The 25662-nt window shown below is 42.4% G+C and overlaps 1 protein-coding gene across 10 annotated transcripts; it reads right to left on the reverse strand.

The window, feature by feature from the left end:
* Positions 1–517: 517 nt before the first annotated feature.
* LOC129860818 (forkhead box protein P1-B-like) lies at positions 518–25446 on the reverse strand. Of its 10 annotated transcripts, none has more exons than XM_055931609.1 (16): positions 25299–25446; positions 8219–8379; positions 6399–6524; positions 6093–6182; positions 5463–5586; positions 5155–5296; positions 4958–5065; positions 4639–4726; positions 4471–4554; positions 4103–4307; positions 3882–3958; positions 3638–3739; positions 3137–3264; positions 2880–2937; positions 2615–2784; positions 518–2504 (listed from the first exon to the last, which is right to left on the reverse strand). In XM_055931609.1, the coding sequence occupies exons 2-16, from the start codon at positions 8363–8365 to the stop codon at positions 2342–2344; spliced, it is 1812 nt and encodes a 603-aa protein (XP_055787584.1). In that variant the 5' UTR covers positions 8366–8379; positions 25299–25446; the 3' UTR covers positions 518–2341. The 10 variants fall into 10 exon arrangements, with proteins under 10 accessions (XP_055787584.1, XP_055787585.1, XP_055787587.1 ...); XM_055931610.1 differs by having other exon boundaries at positions 5155–5290; positions 5463–5589; XM_055931612.1 differs by having other exon boundaries at positions 2615–2694; positions 5463–5589.
* Between the last annotated feature and the right edge of the window lie 216 nt (positions 25447–25662).

Below are 25662 nucleotides of genomic sequence, written 5' to 3' on the forward strand. Positions count from 1 at the left end.
GTGTTTAGACATACAGGCTGGTTGATGATATGGTCTGAACTGAATGAGGCGAGTACATTCAGTTACTCAATTATAAAAAATATTTCAGCAAAGGGCATGTGTATATAGATTTTGTGTAGGCCTGTCTCACACTTGAATCTTATCTTTGTGCCAGACCAGTTTCAAACACCCTTCAGATTCATTTCTCTGGTTGTATCTGTATTTTTACTTCTAGGGTTATTATTGCTTGGATAACCTTATTACTATTATGTATTGATTTGTCTTTATGCGGTGCAGACTGTACGCTGAAAGAATTATCACTGAATTACAATACTGTTTGTTTGTGTCAATTAATCCAGTAAGGCATGGGTTTCCAACTGGCAAATTCATTCATTTTTACAGTAGATGCTTCTCCTGACAGAGTTGGCTTCTTCTTCACATTGCCTGTCATCCATTAGATATACACATATTGACCACAATTCAGGTCATAACTCAAACCTGCACATGAATACTACAAACTGTATATTCACCACACACACACTTTATATACAGCATTTATTACAGACAGCTTTTAGTGCACAAATCTGGCAATGTACAAATACAATGGTAAATAAGACCAAAAAGCAATGTTTGGGCCAGTGGGGAAAAATAAGATTAGTAGGCTACACAAATAATTATATCCCAACAGAGGTCATACATACACTACCGTTCAAAAGTTTGGGCCCCTTAGAAATGTCCTTGTTTTTGAAAGAAAAAGCTAATTTTTTGTCCATTAAAATAACATCAAATTGATCATAAATACAGTGTAGACGTTGTAAATGGATGATTTGTAATGGAATATCTACATAGGCGTACAGAGGCCCATTATCATCAACCATCACTCCTGTGTTCCAATGGCACGTTGTGTTAATTCAAGTGTATCATTTATCAAGAGGACATGTACATTAGAGTGTCTAGTTTGAGAAACAGACGCCTCACAAGTCCTCAACTGGCAGCTTCATTAAATGGTACCCGCAAAACACCAGTCTCAACGTCAACAGTGAAGAGGCGACTCCGGAATGCTTTCCTTTTTATTGGCCAATCTGAGGTATGGCTTTTTCTTTGCAACTCTGCCTAGAAGGCTAACATCCCGGTGTCGCCTCTTCACTCTTGACATTGAGACTGGTGTTTTGAGGGTACTATTTAATGAAGCTGCCAGTTGAGGACTTGTGAGGCGTCTGTTTCTCAAACTAGACACTCTAATGTAGTTGTCCTCTTGCTCCGTTGTGCACTGGGGCCTCCCACTCCTCTTTCTATTCTGGATAGAGCCAGTTTGCGCTGTTCTGTGAAGGGATTAGTACAAGATCTTTAGTTTCTTGGCAATTTCTCGCATGGAATAGTCTTCATTTCTCAGAACAAGAATAGACTGAGTTTCAGAAGAAAGGTTTGTTTCTAGCCATTTTGGGCCTGTAATCGAACACACAAATGCTGATGCTCAACTAGTCTAAAGAAGGCCAGTTTTTTTGCTTCTTTACCAGAACAACATTTTTCAGCTGTGCTAACATAATTGCAAAAGGGTTTTCTAATGATCAATTAGCCTTTTAAAATTATAAACTTGGATTAGCTAACACAATGTGCCCTTGGAACATTGCTGATAATGGGCCTATGTAGATTTTCACTTAAATCTGCCCTTTCCATCCACAATAGTCATTACCAACATTAACAAGGTTTACACTGTATTTCTGATCAATTTGATGTTATTTCAAATGTACAAAAAAAAAAAAAGTGCTTTTCTTTCAAGGACATTTCTAAGTGACCCCAAACTTTTGAACGGTAGTGTAAATCATATTTTTGGCAGTGTAAAAGTAACCAATTATCAATGATGTCATGTCACAAACGGAACACAGGATTACTATCTGGAGGTTGTCTGGTACTCACATAGGTAAAAAATAAACACGTTTGTGGGAGAAAACAAACATTCATCTTCATGAAGTGCTGTACATAAATATTGCCAATGCTCTGGTTATTAAATATACACATTCATGAAAGAGTGAAACAAAAGACATTGAAGAAAGAACATAACTCTGCATCACTGAACCAGCTCCCCATAGGGCTTCATCATTGGTTGTACTGCCTCACATTAAGCCAATACGAATACATTATTTGAGGACAAGCGGTGTTACAATAATAGGTTCTGTTGTCTTCAGTGTGAGCTCGGGTGGATAATACCCAGTACAAACGATGCCAGTACAACAGAGCATAAAACATCCTCAATAAATAGTCACTTGATATGAAATAGTTCTACCAAGTCATTTGGTATATTTCATAGTTTTCCAATGTGGGAGTGCAGTGGAAATTGACAGTTTGGAATGCATTCTCTCTTTCATTGCGAAGGCACATGAGCCAGCTGCAGGTTGGGTCTTTCTGGGCTACCGCCATCTTCGTCTTGGTCCACATCTGAGCTGTGCTCATCAGAGCTCTCAGTCTCAGAACAGTCATGGGGCACATTCTCATATGCCTCCTCGTCCATTAGCTCTTCTTTTACGCTGAGAAGAAAAGTCATGATGAGGAAAAAATATACTTATGGTGACTTCTGAAACTGAGAACCATTTCTCCTTTACCAGATCTAGTTTTTAAATGGTGATGAAACACTCACAGGGGGTGCATAGGGTACTGCTCTTCACTGCTGTCACTGTAGGATCCATTCCCATACCAGAGAGTTGCATTCATCTCCTCCTGCTGGAACATATAGGGCAGAGAGCTCAGAGAGGGAGCGCCTATGGAAGCTGGGTTGAATGGAGGTATACTACTATCTAGCCATTCAGCCTGAAAAGACACACGCCATAGGTTTATAGCATAATGACAAAAATAAAGGTTTAGCACTCAATTAAAGTAATCTGAAGAGTATTGCGTGTACTTACCTTAGGTGTAAGGGAAGCTGAGCTGTGACCATGGCCAGTGTTCTCTCTTCTGAAAGATCTGCAGTTACACAAACACACTTTATTTAATTTAACAAAAACACTGACTGGGAAATAGAGGAAAAACATAATATCCTCACAAGACATTGTTGTATTAATTACATGGTTTCTACAAGTATAACACCAACAGAAATGCCGGTTTAACATGTTAAGAGACATACAGGGAGCTATACTGAAGAGACCGAGCATGTTAAATGTACCCTTCACCGGCAGGCTTCTGGGGCCTTCTCCTCTGAAACTCCATCTCATCAACTGTCCACACAGCTCCTTTTACATTCTCCACTCGCACAAAACACTTGTGGAGGCTGAGGTTGTGTCTCACTGCATTCTGCAGAGCCACGAAGAAGAACATACAGTATTAACACCAAACACAGCTTCAAGGTAGGGACAAGAACATTCTTCCATAAGAGTTGTTCAAATACCATTAAACATTTCTAAAGACTCATGAATATGGCATACAGTGGAGGCTGCTGAGGGGAGGACAGCTCATAATAATGGCTGTCATGGAGTCAATGGAGTGGTATCAACCACATGGAAACCACATCTTTGATGCGTTTGATACCATTTCATTGACTCCATTCCAGCCATTCTTAGGAGTCGTCCTCCCTTCAGCAGCCTCCACTGATGGCATAGCAACTAAACATAGCACAAGGATATTCTTATACATGTAAATAACCCCATAAATTGGCATAGCCAAATACCTTCCATGTTGCTGCATTGCGTCTGAAATATGCAAACGTTTGTGTGAACCAATTGTAGATTTCATTTAGTGTCAGCTGCTTATAGGGTGATTCAAATATTGCCTAAATTATGCAAACAGAAAGAAATACAATTAGCAAATGATAATCATCACTACTTATGGTATTTGAGGAACAAAACAACTGGTATAGCTAACATTTAGTCAGAGGGTAAACCAGGGTGAAATAAAATACATGTTTTCCTTACCTGTCTTATTAGAGCTGCATATGTAAATGGTGGTCTAACTTCCGTACTGATGTAGAACTCTTTATTCTGAACAATATCTGTTAAAAGGAATTAGAAACGTATTTGAATAAAATCAATGCTTAAAGCCAAACAAATAGATAAACCATTAAAGGCATAACAGTAGTTCAAAGAATATGTAGCCCACCACCCTCATTAGATTCAGCCTCCCACTGCTAACTCACCTTGATTCATGTTCTTGCTGTACTTGTCTGAGTACCGTCTCCTCCCAGGGCTCACAGTGAGCAGGGTGTTGGGAGTGATGATAGAGGAGGTCGGGGGAGGTGTCAGGGGTGTGGAAGGAGCAGTGGCACTTTGAGACAAGCTCATGGGAGGAAGCACCTTGGGAAATGTCACCTGGGAGAAGGCAACGTTGGGCATAAGATCCACCTGAAAAATCAAAAGCAATGATTAATTTAAACTCAGTAAGAAGAACACAGCTGTAGGGAATGCAAAATTTAAAGTGATTATTCTACCATTGTGGCTAATACTTGTCTGACTGTTGGTTACCTGATTTGAATTAAATACATGGCCACATACTCCACAGACTTACTGTTGGTGTTGCTGGTTTTGACATTTGCTCAGAGGATTTGAGGTGAGACATCATGGCTTGCAGACGCTCTCTGTCTTTTTTCAACTGCATTGAGAAGATATAAAAACAAAGATGTAAAGTCGATCCTGTACAATGAATGGGCTTTATTTAAGCAAACGTCAACTGTACCTGCAGTTCTAGCTGCTGAACAACCTGCATCTGCACTCGACACTGTGCTGTACTCTTGTCATCCAGTGTATGTTCACTGTTCAGATGTCTGGGAGAAAAACACATTCCCATGATAAGTCAAGATAACATTCAGAACGGAAAAGGGGGATACCTCGTCAGTTGTACAACTGAATACATTCAACTGAAATGTGTCTTCCACATTTAACCCAACCCCTCTGAATCAGAGGTGAGGAGAGCTACAACGCAGTGTTGTTATTACATTAAGATACGGACTTTCATTTGTCTCTCTGACAAAATTAATAGATGAGGAGAAACTCACTTGAGAAAAGCCTGAAAGTCTCCAAAGACCGCCTCACAGCCAGACCATTTGCACATGCCGTGTCCATAGAGAGGGTGAGTGTTTTGTGTGTGATCATCCACAGGACCACTGCAGAGAGACAAATCTTTAATGTTACCCTTCAGGAAGAGGTTGGTCAGATGATAATGAATAAAAACTGTTCTAGAATGGCTAATCACCTGTCTTTCTTCTTTAGGGGCTGTGATTTATGATTCCCATTAGTGGTGGACTGCTGGCTGTGGAGCAGGTTCTTCTGAAAAGTGGCTGGATACTCACCACCAGAGGGCAGGCTAGTACTATACTCACACCCTTTCACTAAACCTCGGAGAAATACACAAGTACATATCATATTAATTCATTCAGCCGAATAAATTAAATATGTTAGCCCAACAACAACAAGTATAGCTGCAAGCAGCCATGGTGGAGGAGAACAACAACAACAAGCTAAGAATAGATTAAAGGTAGGGGCTTGGTGGTAGACACTTACCCTGAGCTGTAGAGGGGCTCATGGAGGGCAGGACAGACAGGAGACCCTGTCTCTGGAGGCTGAGGAGGTGCTGCTGTTGGACTTGCAAGAACTGCTGCTGGATGACCATGTGCTGGGCTGTTAGCTGCTGTGATAAGGGAGGGGGAGATCGATACAGTTACATATCGAGATATCATTTGACGATATGTTGTATCGTTGACAATACCGCAATATTATTTTGCACTAGTTGGCTGTACCTGCATCAAAACTACAGTATTTTCCCCATCTTCTTTTTAAATAAGGAGCCAATTTGTTTTCAGCCCTTTTATTTACATGACTGATCAACACTAGTTCTCATGTCTCTCTCTTTCCCTTCTGCAGCACAAATATGGTGAGCAATATGTTTGGACCATGGAATGGTAATTTAATCACCGTATTAAATCGTGAATCACAATACATATCGTATCGGCACCCAAGTATCGTGATAATATCGTATCATGAGGTCCCTGGCAATTCCCAGTCCCAAAGAATATACTATAATAATAATAATAATAATAATAATAATAATAAATGGATTTGATATATTGCTTTGGAACATTTGGTTGAAGGCAAAATACAGACATTTGACAAGAAATATGTAGGCCGGCCTACCTCTTGCTCTGACTTCTCAGCATGCTTCTGCTGTAGGAGCTGGGCGTTGAACTGGTCCTGCTGTTTCTTGCATAGGTCCTGTATGTGTTGCTGTAGAAGAAATGTTGAGTTAATGGAAGGTCATGAGGAAATACAGCTCTCACTTTCAAGCAATCAGTATCTTATCTTACCTCATGGGAAAAAATAAATAGGTGACAATAGAGAGAAACAAACTAAAAAGTGCTGCTGATAATATTACAATTAAAGAATTACACAATAAAGCATATACATGTAGATTGAGACAGTGTGGTAGAATGATGTGATTACCTGGTGTAACATGAGTGCTTTCTGCTGCTGGAGCAGGGCCTGGATCTGCTGTGGATTGAGGACCTGCTGCAGTGTCTGCTGAAGAGTCTCCACCGGAGGTGTCATCATAGACACTGAGACTGGAACCTGCCAACAACACAAGTTGAGCACAGATTAGACCTAGTCTAGCCTGAAAATAACAGAAAAACAATGCCAACAACACCATTAAAAAGTGTTTTTGGAAGACCCCAAAAAATATAGAAACAGCCTCCACTAGGCATCCAGCAATTACCACTCCCTCTCCCTCTTACGCTCACAGCTCTGGGGATGTTTACAGTAAACATAAACAGAATAATTAAAGCTGAATCGATATATAAATAATGAATACAAAGCCAGGGATGCAGGGCAAGTTTTGCAAAAACAGAACTCTGCATTGCATTTTAATTAAGGTCTGAACCACAAACAAACAGTTCCCACTAAGACTGGCTCTGTTTTGGATCCAGTAAACAAACTGCTGGAGGATGTCACAGAGGCTCTAGGCTAACAATAACAGTGGATGGATTGCAGTGGAGAACGCCCTTTCCCACACTGACTAAACGTACTCTGGCACAGGTGCTCAGTGTTCACTAAGGTCCTTATAGACCTATACTATATATTAGACCTATGGCTTTACATAACTTAAAGCAGAAGGTAAAATAATTGCATCAGCTGGACTTGAACTTCAAAAAACCTATAGAGAGCCAGATAGTCGCTGTATATATGGCATGGGAATGGGCCATCTTCTTTTGTATGCACACCATCAACAAAACAAAACCCTGCGCATAGCCTAATCCTTGTTTCCATGACGGCAGGGCAGACAAGTCCAAACATCTTTTGTTATTGTCGATGACAAACATCTTTTGTTATTGTTATTGTCGAGGACAGAAACCCACATACCCATGAAGGACAGTATAAACACTGGGCTAGTCTTCATATTGAGGTCTGTGTTCTAAGACTACTGTTTCCAACACAAGATACATGCCTTTCTGAAACCCTGAAAATATGATCATACTTTTCATATAACAGACCCTTATACTTAATCTGTCTCTGAGCTGAGATGTAACAAACCGTAAGTAACCAAAGGCAACAGACAACACACCCAAACCCCAACCACCAATGCACAAATGGAATATAAACTACAACACCAGAGTAGGGAAAATGCTTGAAAGAGGCAATAAAGAGTCAAGGAAATGTTCATATGATTTAAGCAAATAACCTCGGATTATATGGCACAATTACATTATAAATATGTTAGGTCACTGAGTAACACAGTCACAATTACTAGCTAGGTCATTAGTTAGCAACATATATAAGTGACGAACAGTGCTGCATTTTAACATTTAACATAGCCGTTTCCATCAAGCAAATTCAACCAATGTACATAACAGTAAACAAAGAAACAAGTATTATCTAAATGTAGAAATAGGCTAGTTGCCGAAATGACAATCAAGCTGACAAACCTGATCAACTCCATTTACAGTGGTTGTCTTTGGCAGTCAGAGAGACACAGGATGGAAAGAGACCGAGAGAAGCAAGCCGTGCACAACGTTAGGCTGTCTGGCAATCTGACAGAGTGCTTGTGTGCATAAAGAAAACTAGCCAATAACAAAGATCCTTCCTCCTTCACCAATCACAAAGTGCCTCTGCAGTCTATCTACACTGCCGTTGGCTCAGAGCTCAGTTTAGCTAGCCTACCCACCATACAAACAAAGAAATGTGCTAAATGTGCTAATTTGAGAACACACATCCTTTAGTCGTGGAAAGTAAGCATGTGCCACACCTTATAAAATAAGTTTGGTAACCTGGTTTTGCTGCTGGCTGTCAGCCCCGGAACCCTCTGGAGTTGGAGTCTGAGTGCTCAGCCAATCATCCCTTTCAGCACTGTCCCCATTCTCTGTCTGATTGGCTGGACTGGTGCAGGTTGTCTGCTCTGACCCAGACTCATGCATCTGGACTCACTGACCTGAGAAAAGAACAAGAACACCAGAGCTCTAGAATCAGAAGCTGGATATAGAATGAAAAATGGGCTACTTCATGTAAATTTACAATGTCTCTCCACAACACTGATTTTATGCTACATTTATTTTGAGCATTTCCATATGCACATGGTACAATTTATTACTGATATTATCCAAGAAACATTCACTAAGGTTGCAGATGGGCAGAGAGAGACAAGGTTACAAGACAACTCTTGCCAAGATAAACCATCTACCCTACCAGAAGAAGTAGGGGATATTTGTTAAGTAGCTGATTGCTACCATGGCTACGGTAAATAAAGGGGCCATGGGTTGGTGTTTATGAGCAAACACATTGTCCTTCTGGAGCAATTTAACATTAACCAGGAGGTGCGATAAACAGATCTGGCAGGTAGCACAATACTGCATTAAAGGGAGGGCCATGTGTATACAGCTGGGGGAGCGTTCGACTCAGAAGCAACACAGCGAACATAAACACCAACAGACAATCTGAAGACAAACAAGCTTTTTGAACTGGGAAGATTCAAATGTCCACAACTGCTAAAAGCTGAGATACATTTGCTGAATATATTTAGGCTCGTCTACATACACTACATGACCAAAAGTATGTTGACACCTGCTTGTCGAACATTTCATACCAAAATCCTGTCCATTAATTTGGAGTTGGTCCCCCCTTTGCTGCTATGACAGCGTCCACTCTTCTGGGAAGGCTTTCCACTAGATGTTGTAATATTACTGTGGGGACTTGCTTCCATTCAGCCACAAGAGCATTAGTAAGGTCGGGCACTGATGTTGGGCGATTAGACCTGGCTCGCAGTTCCAATTCAACCAAAAAGGTGTTCGAAGGGGTTGAGGTCAGGGCTCTGTGCAGGCCAGTTAAGTTCTTCTACACCGATCTCGACAAAGGATTTCTGTTTGGCCCCCGCTTTGTGCACGGGGGCATTGTCTTGCTTAAACAGGAAAGGGCCTTCCCCAAACTGTTACCACAAAGTTGGAAGCACAGAATTGTCTAGAATTTCATTGTATGCTGTAGCATTATGATTTCCCTTCACTGGAACTAAGGGGCTTAACCCGAACTATGAAAAACAGCCTCAGACCATTATTCCTCCTCCACCAAACTTTACAGTTGGCACTATGCATTGGGGCAGGTAGCATTCTTCTGGCATCCACCAAACCCGGACTCGTCTGTCGGACTGCCAGATGGTGAAGAGTGATTTATCACTTCAGGGAATGCGTTTCCATTGCTCCAGAGTCCAATGGTGGCGAGCTTTACACCACTCCACTTGGCATTGCGCATGGTGATCTTAGGTTTGTGTGCAGCTGCTCAGCCATGGAAACCCATTTCATGAAGCTTCCAACAAACAGTTATTGTGCTGACGTGGCTTGACGTGATTATTTTTTACACGGTATGCGCTTCAGCACTCGGCGGTTCCGTTCTGTGAGCTTGTGTGGCCTACCACTTGTTGGTTGAGCCGTTGTTGCTCTTAGAGGTTTCCACTTCACAACGACAGGACTTACAGTTGACCGGGGTGGCTCTAGCAGGGCAGAAATTTGACGAACTGACTTGTTGGATAGGTGGCATCCTATGACGGTGCCACATTGAAAGTCACTGAGCTCTTCATAAGGCCATTCTACTGCCAATGTTTGTCTATGGGGATTGCATGGCTGTGTGCTCGGTTTTATACACCCGTCAGCAATGGGTGTGACTGAAATAGCCGATTCCACTAATTTGAAGGGGTGTCCACATACTTTTGTATATATAGTGTACTTCTGAAGAAAACCGAAACATAGGCTACCCAACTGTAAGATACATTATCAACGGGGTGGTTCGAGCCTTGAATGCTGATTGGCTGACTGCCGTGGTCTATCAGACCGTATACCCAAATCTAAGGGCTGTGTCCATCGTGCATAAGAACAGCCCTTAGCCGTGGTATATTGGCCATATATACACCACACCCCTCCTGCCTTGATGCTTAATTATACTATGGCATTGTTTAATACTCCATTGCACGGTAGAATTCAAATGGCTACAGTTCATTTTTTCACGTTTTATTTGAGCTGCTATTGAAAGCAAAGGTCGAACTTAAAACAGTATTGGTATCGTTGAATTAGATGTTCATAATAGCAGGCTAGGATTTATGGTTTGGTTAGCTAAACTAGCAAATCTGTTTGGTTACCACGGAAACTACTGTAGCTATCTAGTAAACTTGCTAGCTACTTCAGTGGATGTTTAACACATGTATATATTGGCAAATGTGTTAAATTATAGCCATAAAATGGATAATCAACTCTGGGCTCTATGCGTTCTCTGAAAAATTATGCAACTCCGTGAAAGGTCAGATCCACTCCGCTAGCGCGTTGTGCCAGGATTGGAATATACCTTCTACGTCGTTCATTATTTTCCATAGAACGGATAACCCCGTGCACAAATACGTCTTGTATTGTGTATTAATTCTGGACTTCTGTACCTATTCGCCTTTTCATTCCACAGCAAGGCTGATTTCTGATTATTTTAGGCTACGGCAGCCATGGGTGTATTTGCGCACAAGCGTTTCATCCTGTTGTGCCCGTCAGCATACCCGATCTGTCGGATCCAGTACTGTTAGCACAGCAGACAGCAACACAAACTAGATTTCTTTAGGCTTGACGTGAATCCTCTGAATACATACTTCAACTTTCAGTACAGACAACATACGCCTAGATAAACCAATGAAACAATGCATTTCAATCCTGATTCCTAGATGCAGCCTACCATAGTTCTGTAATACAGATGAGAGAAATAAAGAACACTAGCTATTGAAATGTCAAATTATAACAATCACAAACGAGAATGGGTTCTAGCCAAAATATCCAAACAACTAATCTGCACGTCTTTACAATACACTATTCTTACCTTGGCAGAAAAGGCAGAGCGCTGTAGGTGTTCAGCTGAGTTCAATGAGTTCAAGGCAGTAGCGAAAAATGTGTGTGTGTAGCCTATGTAGACTGTGCACACATGAACAGGTGCTGTTTTAACATGCCTGTTTGCATAAACACAAACACTCGGCAAATAGAACAAGGGCAAACAATATACACAAGGAATATCTACATTCTGTTAATTTTATTGAATGCACATTGCACTGTCTAATGTTCAGCTCTTTTTTACTTTTTGGGGATCAACATTTTCCCCCTGGATTTCCTTTGGGAGTCTAAACTTTTTTAATGAGAACTATCATTCAGAGTTACAAACAAAAGGCGTTCGTTGTGTGACTGCACCAAGGCATTGGCCATTGTTCCAATAAAACATTTATATAAAAACAATTTTGTGTGAAATTTTCATTGTTGGACATAAAATACTGTAAAAAACAAACAAACAGGGAAATCAGCTCCAAGTGATATTCATTTAACAAATCCGTTCAAGTATTCCCACGTTCCCAAGTATTCCCAAGACACGTGGTCGAATACAAAGCAAGCTTTGAAATTATGTTTTACTCAAACATATCTTGCGGTCAATTTTCGGTCTATAAGTTATTTGTAATTATGTTTCTGGTTGATGATCCCCGCATTAGGCTATCTTTACAAAGTGAAATGTATTAACCATTCACTTGCATGCTAAGTTTACCACTCTGGGGAACAATTACGGGATAACATCTTTGTTTCCGTGGAAGAGACAAGGATAGTGATTCTCTGCAAGGAGGGGTCCCTTAAAAAAATGATTGACACAAAGCTAACACACTCCATCTAAACTCTATTATAGATTAGTTTGAGCAGCAGTGTAAGATTAAGCATAGGTTCTGTCAGCCAGGTTGACTGGTCCCTAAATTATCATAATATGCTGTAGGCCTACATCATCCATCCTAAATAAATACATTACCACCCTTACGGAAACCATGCAAAAAACAAACAAACATTCAAAACAGCCTGGGGTGAGTTTCAGCACATTACATATAATGTTAAAGGGATAGTTCACCCAAATCACATATTGGTTCCCTTACCCTGTAAGCAGTCTATAGACAAGGTATGACAGCATTAATTTAGCCAAGATAGTCCACTCAGTAACAATTTCCACTATTTTCCAGGGAGTTCTGGGTTCCATTGAATCAATAAAAATATATACAGCATACCCATTGGCATACATATAAAATCCCAGCATACATCATATGCTGCAGCATTACAAAACCTCACTTGAATTACAGCTATATGTACTGCTCTTTTGAAGGCGGACATGGAAGCTAGCTGTCGTGTGGATAAGTCCAGCTTGTTCCTGAGCAATGGGCCAAAGACCTGCAGACTGCCTTGAAAGGCCATGTTTTAAACTGATGGTTGTGCCAGTAGGTGCAGGTCCCATTGGTCATATGCTTTGACTGCTGCTCCAGAGGATGGGTGGAGACTCCCACCTGAATAGGTCTGACATTTATTCAGGCAGTTTGTACTGTGTCGCCTTGAAAACTGTCACTAGGGTATTGTAACGGATCCTGACCATCAGTGGTTCGATTCTAGCTTTTTGCAGAAGAAACTCTGTCTTTATGTGTCCCCTCTGTCCGGTCATGTTGATGACACACTGTAGCTGGTTAAGACCAGTCTTATTACCCTGATGTAAGGTGGGAAGACATACTGTGGCACATTAGTCCAGGTGAGTTGTGATCATGGTGTGGTAAAATGTCAGGATGATGTCCGTGGAGGCGAAGTCCCTTGCCCTTTTTAGAGCGCCAAGCCCAGACAGTAGTTTCCCTGTGACCAGGATGACATGTTCAGTCCAGTGTAGCTGTGGATCCAATTTCAACCCCAGGTGCTTTATAGTGTTTACTTGTTCATAAATGTTTTGTCCATCTGTTATTGTGATACACGGGCAAAAGTATCTCAACTTTTGTGGGTTGCCAAACAGCATTGCCTTGATCTTCTGAGGGTGTAGGTAGAGCTTGTTGTAAGCGAATCAAGCTGCTGCCCTCTTGATGTCATTTGACACTGACTCTGACTTGAGATGTGTGTTACTTTAAGTCTGTGAAGCATTTATTTGGGCTGCAAATTCTGAGGCTGGTAACTCTAATGAACTTATCCTCTGCAGCAGAGGTAACTCTGGGTCTTCCTTTCCTGTGGCGGTCCTCATGAGAGCCAGTTTCATCATAGCGCTTGATGGTTTTTGAAACTGCACTTGAAGAAACTTTCTAAGTTCTTGAAGTTTTCTGTATTGACTGACCTTCGTGACTTAAAGTAATGATGGACTGTCGTTTCTTTTTGCTTATTTGAGCTGTTCTTGCCATAATATGGACTTGGTCTTTTACCAAATAGGGCTAACTTCTGTCTACATTGTCACAACACAGCTGATTGGCTCAAACACATTAAGAAGGAAAGAAATTCCAGAAATGTACTTTTAACAAGGCACACCTGTTAATTGAAATGCATTCCAGGTGACTACCTCATGAAGCTGGTTTAGAGAATTCCAAGAGTGTGCAAAGCTGTCATCAAGGCAAAGGGTGTCGCTTTGAAGAAGCTGAAATATAAAATCTATATTGATTTGTTTAACACTTTTTTGGTTACTACATGATTCCAAATGTGTTATTTCATAGTTTTGATGTCGTCGCTATAATTCTACAATGTAAAAAATAGTCAAAAGAAAAGAGAAACCCTTGAATGAGTAGGTGTTCTAAAACTTTTGACCAGTAGTGTATATGTATACAACATTTCTCCAGCACTGATGGAAGGTTATTTATGTAAATACAGAACTGCAGGGTCCAAGCACACTCCTTTGTGGTACTCCATTCACCACAGGTACCTGGCCTGACTGCATGTTTTGCAGTATAGTGTACTGGCTCCGCCCCTGTAAGTATGATGTGAACCACTTTATTGCAATGCTGTCAAAGCCTAGTTTCTCAAGCTTCCTCAGGAGTGTGTGGTGGTGAACAGTGTCAAAAGCTTTCTCCAGATCCAAGAAGAGTGCTGCTGTGACCTCCTGGCTGTTACAAGCAGACTTTACGTCCTCTACAACCCTTTGCACTGCTGTAGATGTGCTGTGTATCTTCCTAAAACCGCTTTGATAGCTGTAAATAGGCTGTTGAGTGAGAAATAGTTAGCAACCTGTGTGTGAACCAGCCTTTCCCTGGTACCTGGAAACAGTGCCAGGGAAACTAAACCAAAGCATGGCTTGCCATACCTTGTCCATAGACTGCTTACAGGGTAAGAAAACCTAGGTGTAATTTTGTAATTTGGGTGAACTATTTCTTTCATGTTTTTCTGCCAGATATACACCTGCCCTACTGGAAACTCTGTGCAGAAGTTAGCAATGAACTCAAGGTGTGGCATATAAAGCAATGGGCATAGTATGTGTGGGAGCCACATCATTCCAATGCACGGGGCCACATATCCATGAATTAGATTGCCGAACACATTGGAACAGAACAGGGACAGTCCATTGATCTAAAGAAGCTACATACATATTCTTAGTTTTGTTGAAGTGGGGCCTTTCACAGCGAAAGAACAATAAATAAATAGTTTTAGCTTTTTGCTTTGTTAGTTAGATAGCTATCTACAACAACATACGGACCATCGTGATTTACCTTGCTAACTAATTAAAGTTATGCTAACTCCAAATGCTGAAGCTAACGTTAACCAGCTAGTAACGTTAATGTAGCGAACGACTAGTTGCAGTCGTAGCTAGGTAAGTTATCGATAGGCTGGACAATAGAACGAGTCAAAATTCACCCAAGGCTGAAAAACGGCAATGGAACGTTGGCTAATAGAACGTTGGTGACCCCAAGATGGCATAGCAGTCAGACGTCGTTTTGTCCTCGTCTTGTCGTGTCCCATATATATATCTATAAAAGATATGCAAAGAAAGGTGTAAATATATATATATATATCTATAAAAGATATGCAAAGAAAGGTGTAAATATATATATATATATATATATATTTTTTTTTTTACACCTTTCTTTGCATATCTTTTATAGATTTTATTTTCCAAAAACTCAACTTCAAAACGCTTACTGGCTAACGTTAGTATTTCAGCTAACCACAGTTTGTGGTCATCAGCTATTCCTTTAGCTCGTTAACCTATCGCCACTTTTGTACAACGCGACTCAGACCAGAACATACCGGACCTATTTTTCTCCATAACCCCGGATTTCAACCGCAAGCTCTGGACATTTACACCTTGATTTCGCAGCTAGCTAGCTGCTACCCGTGTGTCTATTGGCTTACGTCGATCCTCAGAGAAAACATCAATTATTCCGGAGCTAGCCAGCTGAAGAGTTCCATCAGCCACTCCTGGGCTACAATCACCTATCCGGACCCGTTTTACTGCCAATGCGGAGCCCCACCGGGCCTTCACGACTGACTACCGACGTTATCTGCCCGAGGGAGTTATCCAACTGGCACCTCCGTTGCAACGTTACCTGAACTCTCATCTGGGGACCGCTAATCGTTAGCTGTCTTATCGGCTGCTATCTGAATAAGTCTATCGGACAATTGTTTTCTTTTTTTCTTGGGTCACTATAACTATATCTATTTTGCCAATTGGATTGATCCCCTCTACCACACGGAACCCCACTAATCTACCGAAGGAAACGCACGAGGCGGCTAAAAACAGACCTCCATCCTATGCTAGCTTGCTACCGATAGCCCGGCTAGCTGTCTGAATCGCCGTGACCCCAACCAACCTCTACTCACTGGACCCTTACAATCACTTGACTAAACATGCCTCTCCTTAATGTCAATATGCCTTGTCCATTGCTGTTCTGGTTAGTGTTTATTGGCTTATCTCACTGTAGAGCCTCTAGCCCTGCTCACTCTACCTTATCCAACCTTTCAGTTCCACCACCCACATATGCGATGACATCACCTGGTTTCAATGATGTTTCTAGAGACAATATCTCTCTCATCATCACTCAATACCTAGGTTTACCTCCACTGTATTCACATCCTACCATACCTTTGTCTGTATATTATTCCTTGAAGCTATTTTATCGCCCCCAGAAACTTCCTTTTACTCTCTGTTCTAGACGTTCAAGACGACCAATTCTCATAGCTTTTAGCCGTACCCTTATCCTACTACTCCTCTGTTCCTCTGGTGATGTAGAGGTGAATCCAGGCCCTGCGGTGCCTAGCTCCACTCCTATTCCCCAGGCGCTCTCTTTTGATGACTTCTGTAACCGTAATAGCCTTGGTTTCATGCATGTTAACATTAGAAGCCTCCTCCCTGAGTTTGTTTTGTTCACTGCTTTAGCACACTCTGCCAACCTGGATGTTTTAGCCGTGTCTGAATCCTGGTTTAGGAAGACCACCAAAAATTCTGACATTTTCATCCCTGACTACAACATTTTCAGACAAGATAGAATGGCCAAAGGGGGCGGTGTTGCAATCTACTGCAAAGATAGCCTGCAGAGTTCTGTCCTACTATCCAGGTCTGTTCCCAAACAATTTGAACTTCTACTTTTAAAAATCCACCTCTCTAAAAACAAGTCTCTCACCGTTGCCGCCTGCTATAGACCACCCTCTGCCCCCAGCTGTGCTCTGGACACTATATTTGAACTGATTGCCCCCCATCTATCTTCAGAGCTCGTGCTGCTAGGCGACCTAAACTGGAACATGCTTAACACCCCAGCCATCCTACAATCTAAGCTTGATGCCCTCAATCTCACACAAATTATCAATGAACCTACCAGGTACCACACCACAGCCGTAAACACGGGCACCCTCATAGATATCATCCTAACCAACTTGCCCTCTAAATACACCTCTGCTGTTTTCAACCAAGATCTCAGCGATCACTGCCTCATTGCCTGCATCCGTAATGGGTCAGCGGTCAAACGACCTCCACTCATCACTGTCAAACGCTCCCTGAAACACTTCAGCGAGCAGGCCTTTCTAATCGACCTGGCCGGGGTATCCTGGAAGGATATTGCTCATCCCGTCAGAGGATGCCTGGTTATTTAAAAAAAATGCCTTCCTCACCATCTTAAATAAGCATGCCACATTCAAGAAATTTAGAACCAGGAACAGATATAGCCCTTGGTTCTCTCCAGACCTAACTGCCCTTAACAAACACAAAAACATCCTATGGCGTTCTGCATTAGCATCGAACAGCCCCCATGATATGCAACTTTTCAGGGAAGCTAGAAACCAATATACACAGGCAGTTAGAAAAGCCAAGGCTAGCTTTTTCAAGCAGAAATTTGCTTCCTGCAACACAAACCCCCAAAAGTTCTGGGACACTGTAAAGTCCATGGAGAATAAGAACATCTCCTCCCAGCTGCCCACTGCACTGACGATAGGAAACACTGTCACCACCGACAAATCCACTATAATTGAGAATTTCAATAAGCATTTTTCTATGGCTGGCCATGCTTTCCACCTGGCTACCCCTACCCCGGTCAACAGCACTGCACCCCCCACAGCTACTCGCCCAAGCCTTCCCCATTTCTCCTTTTCCCAAATCCAGTCAGCTGATGTTCTGAAAGAGCTGCAAAATCTGGACCCCTGCAAATCAGCCGGGCTAGATAATCTGGACCCTTTTTTTCTAAAAATTATCTGCTGAAATTGTTGCCACCCCTATTACTAGCCTGTTCAACCTCTCTTTCTTGGCGTCTGAGATTCCCAAAGATTTTTAAAGCAGCTGCGCTCATCCCCCTCTTCAAAGGGGGGGTGACACTCTTGACCCAAACTGCTACAGACCTATATCTATCCTACCCTGCCTTTCTAAGGTCTTCGAAAGCCAAGTCAACAAACAGATTACCGACCATTTCGAATCCCACCATACCTTCTCCGCTATGCAATCTGGTTTCAGAGCTGGTCATGGGTGCACCTCAGCCACGCTCAAGGTCCTAAACGATATCTTAACCGCCATCGATAAGAAACAATACTGTGCAGCCGTATTCATTGACGTGGCCAAGGCTTTCGACTCTGTCAATCACCACATCCTCATCGGCAGACTCGACAGCCTTGGTTTCTCAAATGATTTCCTCGCCTGGTTCACCAACTACTTCTCTGATAGAGTTCAGTGTGTCAAATCGGAGGGTCTGTTGTCCGGGCCTCTGGCAGTCTCTATGGGGGTGCCACAGGGTTCAATTCTTGGACCGACTCTCTTCTCTGTATACATCAATGATGTCGCTCTTGCTGCTGGTGAGTCTCTGATCCACCTCTACGCAGACGACACCATTCTGTATACTTCTGGCCCTTCTTTGGACACTGTGTTAACAACCCTCCAGGCGAGCTTCATTGCCATACAACTCTCCTTCCGTGGCCTCCAATTGCTCTTAAATACAAGTAAAACTAAATGCATGCTCTTCAACCAATCGCTGCCTGCACCTGCCCTCCTGTCCAACATCACTACTCTGGACGGCTCTGACTTAGAATATGTGGACAACTACAAATACCTAGGTGTCTGGTTAGACTGTAAACTCTCCTTCCAGACTCACATCAAACATCTCCAATCCAAAGTTAAATCTAGAATTGGAAATTTCGCAACAAAGCATCCTTCACTCATGCTGCAAAACATACCCTTGTAAAACTGACCATCCTACCAATCCTTGACTTCGGTGATGTAATTTACAAAATAGCCTCCAATACCTGACTCAATAAATTGGATGCAGTCTATCACAGTGCCATCCGTTTTGTCACCAAAGCCCCATATACTACCCACCACTGCGACCTGCACACTCTCGTTGGCTGGCCCTCGCTTCATACTCGTCGCCAAACCCACTGGCTCCAGGTCATCTACAAGACCCTGCTAGGTAAAGTCCCCCCTTATCTCAGCTCGCTGGTCACCATAGCAGCACCCACCTGTAGCACGCGCTCCAGCAGGTATATCTCCTGGTCAACCCCAAAACCAATTCTTCCTTTGGCCGCCTCTCCTTCCAGTTCTCTGCTGCCAATGACTGGAACGAACTACAAAAATCTCTGAAACCGGAAACACTTATCTCCCTCACTAGCTTTAAGCACCAGCTGTCAGAGCAGCTCATAGATTACTGCACCTGTACATAGCCCAAACAACTACCTCTTTCCCTACTGTATTTATTTATTTATTTTGCTCCTTTGCACCCCATTATTTCTATCTCTACTTTGCACATTCTTCCACTGCAAATCAACCATTCCAGTGTTTTACTTGCTTATCTCACCTCACTTGCTCACATTTGTATATAGACTTATTTTTCTACTGTATTATTGACTGTATGTTTGTTTTACTCCATGTGTAACTCTGTGTTGTTGTATGTGTCGAACTGCTTTGCTTTATCTTGGCCAGGTCGCAATTGTAAATGAGAACGTGTTCTCAACTTGCCTACCTGGTTAAATAAAGGTGAAATAAATAAATAAATAAAATAAGCTGGAACACTAGCACGAGCTCATAGCAAATTAATTGAATCGAACGTTAGCAGGGCCTATTTTGACTGGAATTAGTCTTAGAATTCCTTTTTGCCTAAATGGCACAAAAAACATATCCCTTCTCATATTAACACTAGAATTTGTTATTAAGACGAAACGAAAGAAAAAAATAACTCTTGTAGAAAGTAAACATACGCACCTCGATGGTGTCAACTGCGCTTATGTCTGCATTACGAGGAAGTAGGAAACAAATTGCAGCTAAGGACTATTTTTGGTCTAGCGATCGATGACAATGAGATACACTGCCCAGCCTTACATAATTAGAATGAAGAGATTATCCTGATTAAAATGGTGTCCTACCTGAAAGAAACAAAATATACACATTGAGAGATATTTGGCGAAATAGACATACATACATACCCCTATTTCCGCACAACAATGGCAGTCAAAGTTCTAAGAACAATCTTTTATTTAACCAGTTTACCATTTATCTACTACCATTTGCCTTTTTGTGTTTAACATTCTGTAGTTTGTAATCTAGAGGTTAAGAGCGTTGGGCAGTAACCGAAAGGTGGCTAGTTCGAATCCCCGAACGGACTAGGTGAAAAATCTGTCGATGTACTGTTGAGCAAGGCACTTAACCTTAGTCACTCTGGATAAGAGCATCTGCTATATTAATAAAATGTTAACTAGGCCTATGTGAAAGCGTGGCAATAATTGATTAACTTTTCATTATTCACAGATCTACTCCTCTGATGACATATCGGACAGGTTGGCAGACAGACTCCTCTGATGGCAGGCAGCACACTCACGAAAACTAACTGCTCAGCAAAGCAAAGGCTCTTTTGAGAGCTTCCAGATTTAAACTCAGGAAAAAAAGAAACGTCCTCTCACTGTCAACTGCGTTTATTTTCAGCAAACTTAACATGTGTAAATATTTGTATGAACATAACAAGATTCAACAACTGAGACAAACTGAACAAGTTCCACAGACATGTGACTAACAGAAATGGAATAATGTGTCCCTGAACAACAGGTCCGAGACCTGCTCAATGGGATTGAGATCCGGGCTCTTCGCTGGCCATGGCAGAACACTGACATTCCTGTCTTGCAGGAAATTACACACAGAACGAGCAGTATGGCTGATGGCATTGTCATGCTGGAGGGTCATCTCAGGATGAGCCTGCAGGAAGGGTACCACATGAGGGAGGAGGATGTCTTCCCTGTAACGCACAGCGTTGAGATTGCCTGCAATGACAACAAGCTCAGTCCGATGATGCTGTGACACACCGCCCCAGACCATGACGGACCCTCCACCTCCAAATCGATCCAGAGTATAGGCCTCGGTGTAACGCTCATCCATTTGACGATAAACGCGAATCTGACCATCACCTCTGGTGAGACAAAACCGCGGCTCGTCAGTGAAGAGCACTTTTGCCAGTCCTGTCTGGTCCAGCAACGGTGGGTTTGTGCCCATAGGCAACGTTTTTGCCAGTTATGTCTGGTGAGGACCTGCCTTACAACAGACCTACAAGCCCTCAGTCCAGCCTCTCTCAGCCTATTGCAAACAGTCTAAGCACTGATGGAGGGATTGTGCATTCCTGGTGTAACTCGGGCAGTTGTTGCCATCCTGTACCTGTCCCGCAGGTGTGATGTTTGGATGTACCGATCCTGTGCATGCGTTGTTACACGTGGTCTGCCACTGCAAGGACGATCGGTTGTCCGTCCTGCCTCCCTGTTGCGCTGTCTTAGGTGTCTCACAGTACGGACATTGCAATTTATTGCCCTGGCCACATCTGCAGTCCTCAGCCCTCCTTGCAGCATGCCTAAGGCACATTCACGCAGATGAGCAGAGACCCTGGGCATCTTTCTTTTGGTGTTTTCAGAGTCAGTAGAAAGGCCTCTTTAGTGTCCTAAGTTTTCATAACTGTGACCTTAATTGCCTACTGTCTGTAAGCTGTTAGTGTCATAACGACCGTTCCACAGGTGCATGTTCATTAATTGTTTATGGTTCATTGAACAAGCATGGGAAACAGAGTTTAAACCCTTTACAATGAAGATCTGTGAAGTTATTTGGATTTTTACACATTATCTTTGAAAGACAGGGTCTTGAAAAAGGGACGTTTCTTTTTTTGCTGAGTTTATCATTTAAAAAAAAAGCTACTTTTTAGTGTCTGTGTTTATATGTTAATTACTTTCGCAGATAATGTCATCCATCCGTCCCTTTCCACACTACTAACTCAAGAGGAAGGGCTGATAAGGCATTAAACAGATTACTGTGAAGTAATATAATGATGAATCATGTTTATTATGTGTTTTTATGCTCATGTTTTGAAATTATACTTCATTACTGTAATTATTATCAATAAGCCTGAACATTAATTCAGTCGCCTCTGGTCGACAAAAACGTATTTTCCTAGTACATTCATTGTCAACTTTGTCAACTCAGCATCAACCATCTCTGCCTTCTCGCTAGCAAACTCAACAAGCCCCGCCAAAAGCTTGTGCTGTCAGCGGAAGCGAGCACTGTCTTCTCACGCAAGCGAGGGGCATGTTGAGGTAAATTTGCTAACCGTGAGCGTTGCATGATGTAATTAATTGGCTGGAAGAAGCGCTCGTCTTTTCTATCCGAGGCTGTTGACTCATAATATGATACATTAACAGAGTTTTTTTTATAATGTATGTCTACTAAGGTTGAGGTTAGCGCACCTGTGTAATTATTCGGCTGGGGTTCAATGCCTACTACAGTCACTATTGTTTTGCTCTCCCAAAACCAACACATGCCTAATACAAGATAAATAGCTACCTGTAAAGTAATGAGTGACCATTTTAGAAAATCATGGGACATATAGTCTTTGGTTGCATGCTATTTTATGTCAATCATATTGCTGCTATAGCCTATAATTGAAGCTTTGTGGTCTTATGCTGCCATCTATAAATATTTTGCAATTCAAATGTATTAATTCACAAAGTACACTGCTCAAAAAAATAAAGGGAACACTTAAACAACACAATGTAACTCCAAGTCAATCACACTTCTATGAAATCAAACTGTCCACTTAGGAAGCAACACTGATTGACAATAAATTTCACATGCTGTTGTGCAAATGGAATAGACAAAAGGTGGAAATTATAGGCAATTAGCAAGACACCCCCAAAAAAGGAGTAATTCTGCAGGTGGTGACCACAGACCACTTCTCAGTTCCTATGCTTCCTGGCTGATGTTTTGGTCACTTTTGAATGCTGGCGGTGCTCTCACTCTAGTGGTAGCATGAGACGGAGTCTACAACCCACACAAGTGGCTCAGGTAGTGCAGTTCATCCAGGATGGCACATCAATGCGAGTTGTGGCAAAAAGGTTTGCTGTGTCTGTCAGCGTAGTGTCCAGAGCATGGAGGCGCTACCAGGAGACAGGCCAGTACATCAGGAGACGTGGAGGAGGCCGTAGGAGGGCAACAACCCAGCAGCAGGACCGCTACCTCCGCCTTTGTGCAAGGAGGTGCACTGCCAGAGCCCTGCAAAATGACCTCCAGCAGGCCACAAATGTGCATGTGTCAGCATATGGTCTCACAAGGGGTCTGAGGATCTCATCTCGGTACCTAATGGCAGTCAGGCTACCTCTGGCGAGCACATGGAGGGCTGTGCGGCCCCACAAAGAAATGACACCCCACACCATGACTGACCCACCGCCAAACCGGTCATGCTGGAGGATGTTGCAGGCAGCAGAACGTTCTCCACGGCGTCTCCAGACTCTGTCATGTCTGTCACATGTGCTCATGTGCTCAGTGTGAACCTGCTTTCATCTGTGAAGAGCACAGGGCGCCAGTGGCGAATTTGCCAATCTTGGTGTTCTCTGGCAAATGCCAAACGTCCTGCACGGTGCTGGGCTGTAAGCACAACCCCCACCTGTGGACGTCGGGCCCTCATACCACCCTCATGGAGTCTGTTTCTGACCGTTTTAGCAGACACATGCACATTTGTGGCCTGCTGGAGGTCATTTTGCAGGGCTCTGGCAGTGCACCTCCTGGCACAAAGGCGGAGGTAGCAGTCCTGCTGCTGGGTTGTTGCCCTCCTACGGCCTCCTCCACGTCTCCTGATGTACTGGCCTGTCTCCTGGTAGCGCCTCCATGCTCTGGACACTACGCTGACAGACACAGCAAACCTTTTTGCCACAACTCGCATTGATGTGCCATCCTGGATGAACTGCACTACCTGAGCCACTTGTGTGGGTTGTAGACTCTGTCTCATGCTACCACTAGAGTGAGAGCACCGCCAGCATTCAAAAGTGACCAAAACATCAGCCAGGAAGCATAGGAACTGAGAAGTTGTCTGTGGTCACCACCTGCAGAACCATTCCTTTTTTGGGGGTGTCATACTAATTGCCTATAATTTCCACCTGTTGTCTATTCCATTTGCACAACAGCATGTGAATTTTTTTGTCAATCAGTGTTGCTTCCTAAGTGGACAGTTTGATTTCACAGAAGTGTGATTGACTTGGAGTTACATTGTGTTGTTTAAGTGTTCCCTTTATTTTTTTGAGCAGTGTAGGTTAAACCTAGAGTTATGGTTAAGGCTAAAATAGGTTATACCCAGGGTTAGGGTTTTAAAGGCAATAAACAGTATGGGTTTGTAGCTCTCTTGCTCCTCCCTGTGGCCTTCTGTGGGTACTACATAACTCCTTCGTGACACTTGCTAGGCTCAATCTGAGGTAGCAACTGCATCAGATCTACAAATCAATGAGCTATACCTATCCATTTAGTTTGCAACTCCGTGAACCTGATTAACAAACAGATTTCGACGCATATCAAATTACCCAGCAGCCATTTAGAAACAACAAATCGTCCAACATTTTTTTGATTTCTTAATTAGAAATGTCTTCTGGCTGTTTAAATCAGCTACATATTGAAAAAGAGGTCAGGGACATGTGTTTTGTTTAGGTTTACACCTTTTTCTGAAATAAAATATGGTTAACCATGACCAGAAAATGTTTAACGGCTCTGCGCCAGCCATCGTTTAGCACTGCAAGTCAAAGTGAGTGTGCCGAGGCGAACAGTGAGTTTGCTCACGAAGTAACCGTAACCTTGTTAATAATACATTACTTGAAGAGAAGCAGGCCTTGTGACGTAGAAGAATGGGCTGGGAATAGAACGTTCGGAAGACGAGTTGGTGCCACCGTCCTCAATATAACTAAAATAAGGCCTGTTTTTTCGCGATTACTTAAACTACGGCAAGCAGTTGGGACAGGTGGTAATATTAAGAAACTGGGCTTCACGGCGGATGCAATGAACTCGTTTTTAAAAAGCGTTGTTAAAAATGTCATGTGTCTAGCCTATTATCGAACAACATTGTAATTAGTTAACTACTCAAGAACACTGCATTTAAGAAATAGTGGTTTGTTAGCTGTTAAAAGAAACCCAATCGTTGTTATTTAGCTAGACAGTCATTAGCCAGCTAGTTACAGTATGTATCTAAACAACAATGGGGTTGTTGTTGTTTACCGCTAATGTTGGCTAGCTAGGCTAACGTTAGCTAACGAGATAAACAAATGTAATTAGCTATCTATCCAAAAGCAAATAAATGTAATTAGGGTAGCGAGCATACATTTAACTTACCAGGGCATCAGTTTGTAGCATGTGCTACTATTTGGCACGACTCGTTGAACAAGATAAGAAGCGATTGACAGACTCCCTCAGCAACAAGCTAACGTTACCCAACTCGGATCAACAGTTCCAGCAGGAGTGGACACTGTCACTGGACAGTGCAGTTGGGCGTTTGTTTATGACGAGACCATGATGACATCACAGTCCCCTGATTAAAAAACAACAAAAACAGCACAAGAGACCATAAATACATGTTTTGCGTTATTTTTTTTTTCATATTTCAAAATCAGCAAAAATATTTATTTTGCATTTTGACTGGTTCAATATGTTGAAAATAAACAACATTCAAGAACGAAACCCTAGGAGAACACAAGGC

Source organism: Salvelinus fontinalis, chromosome 8, assembly GCF_029448725.1.
Source record: "Salvelinus fontinalis isolate EN_2023a chromosome 8, ASM2944872v1, whole genome shotgun sequence".
Classification (NCBI taxonomy): Eukaryota; Metazoa; Chordata; class Actinopteri; order Salmoniformes; family Salmonidae; genus Salvelinus; species Salvelinus fontinalis.